This window comes from Brassica napus, chromosome C6, assembly GCF_020379485.1.
Source record: "Brassica napus cultivar Da-Ae chromosome C6, Da-Ae, whole genome shotgun sequence".
Classification (NCBI taxonomy): Eukaryota; Viridiplantae; Streptophyta; class Magnoliopsida; order Brassicales; family Brassicaceae; genus Brassica; species Brassica napus.
In genome coordinates this window covers 5,562,063-5,573,182 of record NC_063449.1, presented here as the reverse complement: position 1 = coordinate 5,573,182, position 11,120 = coordinate 5,562,063, and the positions used below count along the sequence as shown (strand labels likewise).

Here is an 11,120-nt window from a genome sequence, read left to right as displayed (position 1 = left end):
TTGTAATCTTCTGGATTTACCTTACGTAGGTTCAGTTTTCACGTGGTGGAAAAAGAGAGGTTTGGACCCGGTGGGTAAGAAGTTGGATAGGGCCCTGATTAACGGTGACTGGCTCAGGTTCTTTCCCAGTCATATGCCAAATTTGATGCAGGGGGGTTTCAGATCTTGCCCGCTGCATGGTAACTCTATCTGAGCGTCAGGTCAGCTTGAGGAAACCTTTCAAGTTTTTTAACTTCTTGCTTGAGAACGAGGAGTTGATGCCCCTGGTTCGTCGGAAGTGGACAGAAACCAAGCCTTTATACCACTCCAGAACAGCACCACACCGTTTCCATCAGAAACTGAAGACCTTGAAACATGACATTCGCTCGCTCAACAGAACCCGTTACGGAGACCTCCCTATACGAACGAAACAGGCATTCGAGGACTTATGTATCTGTCAAAATCAGGTTTTGGCTAACCCATGAACTACTACTTTCCAGGCTGAGGCTGACGCAGCTCAGAAGTGGAACCATCTTGCTCGTCTGGAGGAACAGCTCTATCGGCAGAAGTCTCGCATTCAGTGGCTTGAGCTGGGGAATCAGAACACTCACTTTTATCACAATGCTTGTCGGGAGAGAGCAGCAAAGAATAACATAAACATTCTTTACACGGAGGAGGGTGAGGTTTTGACGAATCTTTCAGACATCAAACGTGAAGCAATTGGCTATTTCCAGAGATTTATGCAGTCTCAGCCGGATAACGTAAGTGTCTCAATGGAGGAGCTGCGGGATCTTCTCAGCTATAGATGTCCAATGACAGAAGCATCGATGTTAGTTGCCCCCATCACAGCAACTGAAATTCATGCTACTCTGCTGTCCCTACCGAATGGAAAGGTTCCCGGTCCAGATGGTTTTACAAAGGAATTTTTCGTGGCAATGTGGCCCATTGTGGGGAGGGACTTCATTACCACTATCCAGTCATTCTTTCATTTTGGATTCTTGCCAACTGGGGTGAACGCTACTATCCTGGCCCTGATACCCAAGAAGATCCCAGCTCAGACGATGAAAGACTTTCGTCCAATTGCTTGTTGCAATCTGATGTACAAGGTCATTTCAAAGCTCCTATCCAACAGATTAAAGAAGATACTACCTTCTGCTATTGAGCCAAATCAATGCGCCTTCATCAAGGGGAGAATACTGCTGGAGAATGACTGTCTAGCAAACGAATTTGTTAAAGGTTATCATCTGGAGGCTGCTACTGATAGGGCAACTGTTAAATTCGACGTTTCAAAAGCGTTTGATACGGTGAAATGGGGATTTATCGTCTCAGTGTTACAGGCGATGGGGCTACCGGAGCAGTTCATTCATTGGATTCACCTATGTGTTTCTACAGCTTCGTTTTCAGTGGCTATTAATGGAGAGTTGGAAGGGTTCTTCACAAGTGCGAGACGTATAAGACAAGGATATTCATTGTCACCATATCTCTATGTGATTCTGAACAACGTCCTATCCAAGCTCTTAAACAAATCAGCGGCAGAGGGAAATTTTGGGTTTCATCCAAATTGCAGAGCGGTGAAACTCACTCATCTGAGTTTTGCGGACGATATTCTAGTTTTCACTGATGGGAAAGTTTCATATTTGAATGGGGTGATTGAAGTGATGGATCAGTTTGCTAGTATGTCGGGTCTGCACATAAATGTGGCGAAGTCTGCTCTGTATGCAGTGGGTCATAACAAGCATCTTATGCAGCAGTACACTGAGAATAGAGGTCTCTCAGTGGGCTTCAGATATCTTGGACTTCCTCTAACATCAAGGGCGTGGACTAGAGTTGATTATGAGCCTCTCATTGATAGGATTCGAAACAAGTTCCTGGCTTGGTCCCACCGGTCCTTATCTTTTGCGGGCAGGCTACAACTGATAAAGTCGGTCATCTCTAGTATCATCAACTTCTTGTGCACCGAGTTTATCTTACCAATGGCTTGCTTGGATGAAATAGAGAGGCTTTGTAGTGCTTTCATGTGGTCTACATCGCCAAATGATCATCATAAAGCAAAAGTTTCTTGGAACGATCTCTGTCTACCGAAATGTGAAGGTGGGTTGGGGATTAGAAAGCTCCGAGAAACATCTAGAGTGTTCGCTCTGGGACTTATATGGCGTCTCTTCTCCTTGTCGGGATCACTTTGGGTGGCTTGGGTTGGAGCGGAGTGACTACGAGGTGGTTCCTTTTGGAACGCAAAGGACACTAATAGGGGATAATGGCTCTGGCGCAAATTGCTTCAGCTCAGACCGGAGGCATCAAGTTTCATGCGCTGTGAAGTTAGAAGTGGTGACTCGACTTTCTTCTGGTTTGACAACTGGTTAGGCACTGGAAGTATTATTGACACAACAAGAGATCTGGGACTGCGGTACTTGGGTATTCCTAGACAAGCTCGTGTAGCTGAAGCGTGTCCAAATGAGGCTTGGGGTATGCGTGGGCGAGGGAGGAGAGTGTTTGGTGATGTGTATACTGCCATTGAAAATGCTCAGAAACCATACGCTAGGAGGGGAAGTGATGTTATTTTATGGAGTCACAATGAGGAGGATTTTAAGGACCATTTCTCAGCGGCTAGAACATGGGATCAGATTAGAGTTCGGGGGCCAGAAGTACCTTGGCATCATCTAGTGTGGTTTACCCAAGGAGTACCACGCCATGCTTTCATTGTTTGGCTGACGTTTAAGGATAGACTCTCTACAGGAGTCCGTATGCGATAGTGGGGGATCGCACAGGGTTGTATGTTATGTGGAGAGCCTGACGAGAGCAGGGACCACCTGGTTTTTGCTTGCCCTTACACGTTTACGGTCTGGTCTAATCTAACTGCTACTCTTCTAGGCACCGCTGCTTCTCCGGATTGGACGACGACGGTGACTTCTCTGCTACGGCGCAATAGAAACAAGATGGATGCTATCCTTTTGCGAATGATCTTCCATACAACCATTTATTTGGTTTGGAAGGAGCGCAACTCTCGTAGACACTTGAGGCCTTGGGTAACTACGGAAGCGATTACCAGGCAGATTGATAAAGCAATCCGAAACAGGATCTCTTCGTTGAAGTACACTGGGCAACATAAGTTGGAAGGCCTGTTCCGTCGATGGGTGGAAGTATATATTCGACAATAGGATCTGAATGATTTAATCCGATCCAAATAGAAACATTACATTAGAGTTTTTTTCCAATTTTTTCACTTGTAAATACCCTTTTATTCTTTGATTAATAGATATAAAATTTAATAAAAAAAAGAATAATTTTTTCATATTTTTTTTTGAAATCGCGCACTATATCAAAATGTATGCATGAATTCTTTTTATAGATTATATAATAGTTAATTTTTGTCATTTAAAGTTTTCATTTGATATTTTAAATACGAGAGTATGCTGATTTTAAATTACAGTATAACCTTTTTTAAACAAAATTATATAAAATTTGATAGGTATTGTTTAAAATTTTTGAAAACAAAAAGTTCAATAGGAAAAACTTAACCTTATAAATATTTCATAAATATTCTAAAATATAAATATCTTAACAAACAATATACTAATTTCTATAAAATCGACAACTTAACAAATTAATACCAAACTTAAATCATATATATACATTTAACATAAATTATAGAAAAATGTTTAAAACATAAAAAAAACTATAATACAAAATGGGTTAGAATATATAAAAGTTTGTTTTAAATTATATTATTAAAAATAAAATCACGGTAAAATAAGTTAAACAAATGAGTTAAATAAATAAACGTGCGCGTCAAAATTATAAAAAATCTTTTAAATTTTAGTCTAATTTAAAATAACAAAATAAATCATATAAACAACATTAACGTAGATGATATGCGTGTGCCTAGAGGATTGGCGATGTGCCTAGATGATTGACGATCTATACTATAATTCTTTTCAGTTTTCAACTAGAAGATAATCAAGACGAGTAACTCAAACCTATCAAGGAAAGTTGGAGAAAATTGGAGAAGTGGGTTGTGGCAGAGTTATCAAATTGGACTTTGGGTCGCAACAAGTTTTTATTTGCGGAATGGGTCGCGACACTTTTTGACCATGCGCATGTCTTCCAGAAATTACGTAAGACACCCTTATCGACCAAAAGAATAACGATAATGTCACACATCCCTCGTGCGTGAGAGCATTCACTCTTCCCTAGCCAAACGACCCAATAACTTCGCGACCCTCACCGTTTACCGAAAAACCACCGGCAACATTCATTATTCTTATTTCTCACTCTGTAAACCCAAAAATCGAAAAAAAGTCGAAAAGTCTCAAACCCAGTCGAAACGTCCTGCACAATCTAGTCAAAAAGTTTTGCAGAACCAGCAGTTGTTCTCTCCTCTTTCCTCCAAATCAGAGATAATGGTATCAAAATCGAAGAAGAAAGTACAGATTGTCCGGCGGAACACTAAATCCCCCACCGATGTCGCTAAACAGTCGCCACGTCAGAAAACTCTGCGGTATCCAGGTTCGCTATTTCGTCCACTGTTCTAAACATCCGAATTTGCTTCCACTCTTCCTTGCATGTGTACACCGATCTTCGATTTCTCTGCTCATGTCCTCCTCTGTTTGTATTGTTTTTCCCCATTGATGACGCTCCTTTACTGTTCATATTCTCTACTCATGTCCTCCTCTTATTAATTCCCATTCTGTTTATTTCTTAGTTTCCGATTCCGGCGACGAGGGGACGGGATCATCGATACGCTCGACCGTACTGAGACCAATGTCGGCTCTGGTTATTGGTCAGCTTCAGGAGGCTGAATCTTCCTCTAAATTACCTCCGAAGCTTTTGGCTTGGGGTTGTTACCCATTCAAATTGCGTCTCAATATTTACTCGAAGGATCACGTCATCGGAACTATTGCGTCTTGTCTCCAGGGTTCCCAAGACATGGAGACTATAATGAGGTCTAAATTTGGCAGGCTATTTGAGTTGCATGTTGCTTATTGCCACAACTCTGCGAAGCTAATAAACCGCTTCCTCTGCCGTCAGCTTCTTACCGTGCGCAAGTATGAGCTTTGGTTCCACTTTGCGACTCATCCTCTTCGCTTCTCACTGGATGAGTTTCAACAGGTAGGGTTGAACTGCGGAGCATTCTATGATGCCGATTCTGAAGCAGAGAACGATCCAGGTTCAACTATGTGGCGCGAGCTTTTTGATACAGCGCTTGGTGACATTACAGTATATGACGTCCTTAAGATGCTTCACAATCCATTTCTAGCACCCTGGAAACATGTTCCTTTGGCTCTCATTGTGCTGGTTGATGGTGTCATATGTTGCAGTAATAAATGGCTCAAGCTGACCCCGGAGTATGTTGAGATGCTTTGCGACGTAGAGTACTTCTTGGAGTATCTTTGCGGTAGAGAGTCGCTCTTGAAGACTTTACCGCGTTTGTTCCCGCCTTATACAAGCGAAAACCCGCTGGGAGAAATGCGGCACCGGTTATCTCAACAGAAATCAGCTGCCTATGGATTCCCTTTGGCTCTTCGGTTGTTCGCTTTTGAAGCGGTGCCTTTGCTGTTGTCAAAGATTCCCAATGCACAGTCCACCGATAATTTTTTAGTTGACCCTCTCGCTTGCGAGAACACTGTGTCAATGATATTGTTACAGTCGAAGAAGATCCATATGTAAGTTTGCAGTTCTCTCTTTGACATTTCAATAATGTTTCAATAAATTTTGAAGTATCTCAAACATATATCAAACATTTCAATAATGTTTCAATAATGTTTCAATAAATTTTGAAGTATCTCAAACATATATTAAGTTTGCAGTTCTCTCTTTGACATTTCAATAATGTTTCAATAAATTTCTAAGTGTCAATGATATTGTTGCAGTCGAAGAAGATCCATATGTAAGTTTGCAGTTCTCTCTTTGACATTTCAATAATGTTTCAATAAATTTTGAAGTATCTCAAACATATATTAATACCTCCAATTTTGGTTATTCTTCACTAGTTAACCATTCAATTCATGCCTATTCCAGAAGCTGAACGATACTTGTGGTTGGACGAGGCTACAGACGAGCGTGTGACGCATTTGGTTGAGCTGATGCTTAGTGGACATCATTTTCAAAAATCAGATTTCCCGGGTGGAGACACTTCATTTTCCCCCGTTTGAGAGGAAAAAAAACGCGGGAAAAGGTGTGCGTAAGGTGGACCAAACTAATGATCAACCCGTCCACCGCCGCAATCTACGCCCCCGTAAACCTGCTGCAATTATAATCGAGGACAACTCTTCATCTGAAGACAGGGAACCAGAGGCTCCACCTCAACTAGCTAAGTGTACATGAAGATTTGAAGTCGTGGATAGAACAGCAGTTCAAACAGCTGGCTAGTGCCTTCCAGAAACAGATAGGAGAGTTGGGAGAAATTTGTGCTGCTGTCGCTGTGGTATACCTGAAGGTACCATCGACCAGGCCCGCAAAAGGAAGGCAAACGACGATAATCATGGACTGTCTGGTCTCCTAAGGGTGATGGTCTCCAAACTTAGCGCACCAACCAGAAGGAAAAAAATAACAAAATGAGTGGTTAATACACCTGGTTTGAGAAAACATTTGTATTCTCTTCGGTCAGGCGACAGCATGGACGTCTCCGACGAGGTAAACCCTTGTACTGATGTCTTGATTCGAAAATCTTATGATATTTTCTATGTTCTGAGGCGGTTGACATTTTCAGGTAAACAAGGTTCACACCCCCTCCTACGCTGACATTGAGATACACGAAGTTAATGAGGATGCCAATGCTGTGAGTCCACAATTTCATAGAACAGACGCCGTTGAGGTGATGAAACCGAGTTTTGTATCGTTTTTACGTAAGTGTGAAGTTGGTGTACGATTATAAATATATGGTGTACCATTTAGATGCAGGGAATTTTCGCATCAATCCTGGAAAACCCTGCAATGATGTCATTGTGTTCGAGGAACCTGTATTTGTTCTTCCACATAGATATGTGTCACCACAAAAAATGGTTGTCCTGTCTTTGTTAAAATTTTCATGTCCTTAGCAATTTTAATGATCAATATGGAAGTTTTAACAACATTCATGTTGACACTGTTTGAAGAGCACTTTTAAGGAGCGGACGCCTATACCTGCTGCTCCCTTACCGAAGCATTTCAAAGATGACGAACCTGTTAATGTCACGTGGGGTGAATCAAACCCTCACATGTACAACTCAGGAACAAAAGATACTGCCACAGATCCTGCAACCTCAGGCGCCAATCCGGATTGTGAAGTCCCTGTTACATCCACCACAGATGAAGAAGGTGAGGAAGTTGACCCAAACGTGAGGAATCCAAAACCTCTGTCACCAATCATTGAGGAATCAGAGTGTGGAACCCCTGCTGTGGGTAATGTCCAAACAGTCTCACCCAGTGAGGACCAAAACATGGTTGAAACCTCTAGTTTGGAGGATCCAAATCCAGGCGTTGTGGTAGAGGCCGTTGAACATTCATCTGGCTCCCATGTTCTAGATATCGATGGACGCGATTTCCCGATGGTGGATGATCCAAAGAAAACAGTTCCAATTCCGGCTAGGTCTCCCGCCCCAACGGGAACCCCAATCCATGTTCAAATTGATCCCTCTTTGCAAAAGGAAGAAACCCCGGGGGACCAGCCCATCCTGTGTGTGAGATGACGATGAGGAGAATTATGTTCAGAGTGTTGGTAAAAGCGTGCACAAAATTTTCTAAAAAATAGGAGGCGTGTACACTCCAGACGCAAGGTTGAAAGGGTTGTTCAAGAGTGACAAGAAGCCAGAGTATAAGCCCCTGGCGAAGCCGTCGCGAGGAGTGTTCAGGAAATTTTGTGCTATTCTAAGTGAAAACATTTCGCAGTAAGTTACATGTTATGCTATTTTGAATGAAAACCGGATGCTAGTGTTTATAACTATTGTTAAAAAAAATTGTGTTTCGTTTTAAACCTGCAGGACATTCCAGATCATAACCTCCAACGTTGTGACGAATTCTTTCTTCCTTCACATAACTGAACCCAAGAAGTGGTTGTCTGACGAGGTACTTTCTTCGTACACCAAGTGTTTAATACAAGATTTTAAGTAGATGGTTTGTACTAAGATTTTATCATTATAATAATGTTACATATCACATGGAAGTGATAATGAAAATGTTGTCGAGGCGAATTGGGAAAGATCTGGAAAAAAAAGCCGGATGTTAATGGTTGACCCCTACTTTACAAAGCTCATTAATTCAGGCTACTATGCTTTCTTGCAAGAGGAAGATAAGTTGAGTTTCAATTGGGGCACAAGCATAATAAATTATGTGAGAGTAAAGAGTAGGGGAGAAGTTTTAAGTTGGAATTTGGTCGGGATGTTGACATTGTGTACGCTCCAATGAACTGGGGTTCAGATCATTGGGTGGGTCTTTTTATTAACGTCGCGGTTTCACACGTGACGGTCCTTGACTCTTACCCCCCCCCCCCCTCCACATAGTCCAACCGAAGAAGAAGTCGAAGTACAAATGGCTCCGGTTGTTGAATCCTTGCCATATATTCTGGAACAGTATACATGGTTTACGAAGTACCTCAGTAATGAATCAAAATCTCTGATATTACTCCTCGAGCCGTTTGGAAGGTATCTATTAGAACAAAATGACTGGCGATTGTGGGCCATGTGCAGCTAAGTTCATGGATGTTCACGCTAATGGTGGTCGGAAGGAGGAGATGAGTAAGATTGATGACAATTTGGTGGACCGATTTCGTGAGCAGTATGCAATGGACTGCTATGAAGAATTTGTTGGTAATGTCAAAGTTGCGAACCAGGTGTGAACGAAGCATGAGTATGTTTTTCTAAGTTGTGTATGGATTCTCAAAATTTCCTTCTACATTTATTTGATGTTTTTATCTAATTTCGGTACTCTTTGTTGTATAATTAAGGTTTACGAACTTACGTGCTACGTTTGTCTATGGTTGGTTATTTTCTTAAAGGAAAACATTGTCCATTACGTACTGTGAACCTGAAGTGTTGTGAAAATGGCTTAGTTATTTTCATTCGCTTATTGTCATACATGAAGTATTGTGAATACCAACCTCCGAATAGGTACATTTAAGGGGTACCTACCAAATCAGAACAACATTCAGTTATTGTCACCAACTTCTTTCCTCTCTTTTGAACTTCTTTAATTCAAACTACTTTATTTAAATTTCAATATGAATTAATGGATTGAAACGGTGATCTAGGCATTGGGAGATAGAACAAACAATGTCTTTAATGGGTAGTGCATTATCAAAATAGGTTATTTACTGAACTTTTCCTCAAAAATTTGAAATTTGAAAATTTACATATTTTGACCAACAAAATAAATTTCAATATATGTATAATTTGGAAAACGTGTTCAATTGGTCTCTTTATTCGGTTCATTTATTTAATCCCGTAAAATTAAAAGGGGATCTTGTAAATCAATTAAAAGGGGATCTAGGGTTCGGGAAATAGAAAAATCAAAAGTGAAAATGTCAAAGAGTGAAAATTTCCAGGCTGCGACTTCCGACAGTATCATCTCGTCATCCTCAACCGAGCAAGCGGTAAAATGCGTATGTAACCTTAAGACGCATCCTGTGAGGGCGTGGACTCGTAAGAACCCCGGGCGGAGATTCGTTAGTTGCAGAGGTCGGCGAGTTGGGAGTCAGTATGTGAAGTGCGATTTCTTTCAGTGGGTTGATCAGGAACCCCCACACGGATGGTACCACATTGCTTTACTTGAAGCGAGGGATATAATTAATGAGTAAAAAGAGGAGATCGCAAAGCTGAGGAACGAGGTAAGTAAACATTCAGACCAAAACTTGAATGTCCAAATGTCGAATGAACTTGTTGAAAAGTTGAATGGAAAAAGTGAAGAATGTGAAGCGTTGAAGAGGGCAGTGTTGGCACTTACTGCGAGGATTTTGTTGCTTCGTAATCCGTTGGTGGGTTCGTCGTTTGGAGTTGTTGTTGTTTTGGATGGGTTCTTTGGTTTTCACCTGAAGGCTTAGAGTGTTTTTCAGTTAAGTTGTTGTCATATTCATTGTTAATGTTGTTGTTAAATTAATGTTGATTCAAAGATTTCTTAGACTGATGCGAAACTTGAAATTCTCATGTTTTCGTTTGTGTTCCATGTTAAGTCATGTTTCATGTTATAATTTTGTACGTAATGTTGTTAGTCGTTTTTAAAATTTGAAGCCTATAGTCAATCAAAATATAGCCGATATATATCTATAAATATTCAGTTTATATCCTTTATATCTACTAGATATAGCCGTTATACTGATAATATGTCCGTTGTGGTTGGATTGGTTTTGGCATATTCTATTCATGGACATCAATATCCATGTACACCAGTAGTCATGTACACTTTAATCGTTGTACTGCGCTTTGTAAAGAAAATAAATAACCCATAACATAGTTGATGGCAATTTTTTTTGTACTTGAATACTGAATACAGGTGTACGTGGATAATCGTGTACACCAACATCCACGTACACCAGTATCCATGTACAGCAATACTAAATTTCCAGCACTAACACACTTGAGCAAGATCTGGCGGTTGATAAAAATGGCTTTGTTAGGAGGTTACTAAATTTCCGGGACTAACGTACAACAATACAAAATGGCTTTGTTAGGAGGTTGATAATAACATGATGTTGTCTTAGTTAAATAGAAAAGTTATTTTCCCACCCACCAACTTGTTAAATTTATTAACTAATGTACACATGCTCTCATGACATGTACACCCATAATAAATTGGAGGCATATGATTCACATATTGTATTAAGATATATGGTTAGAGTTATAACCATAAATAAAGTTGTGTATATTTTACTGCAATTAATTACGAACAACTAAGTGATTACTCTAACCTTTACTCTCAGCCAAACTAGTTTTACTCAAACCTTTACTCAAATCTTTAGTTTGAACTAAATGCCATTAAGTGGTCGTTCGTGGATGTAAATGCCATTAAGTGAGTTAAGAATGACTGACGTGACTGTTGAGTTGCTTGAAGTATAATTTTACTATACCAAACTGTTTTTTCCCATCATCTTCGTCATCTTTTAGATCCACGAAAACAACGAAACTATGACCTATTGCTTCCATCCGTCGCGGAAACCGTGATGCTCGCAGCACAAG

General features: G+C 40.6%; 1 protein-coding gene across 1 annotated transcript; it reads left to right on the top strand.

The window, feature by feature from the left end:
- Nucleotides 1-4,737: 4,737 nt before the first annotated feature.
- On the top strand, nt 4,738-5,643 carry LOC106404416. The gene has a single exon (XM_013845137.1). The coding sequence runs from the start codon at nt 4,738-4,740 to the stop codon at nt 5,641-5,643; it is 906 nt and encodes a 301-aa protein (XP_013700591.1).
- The last annotated feature ends 5,477 nt before the right edge of the window (nt 5,644-11,120 follow it).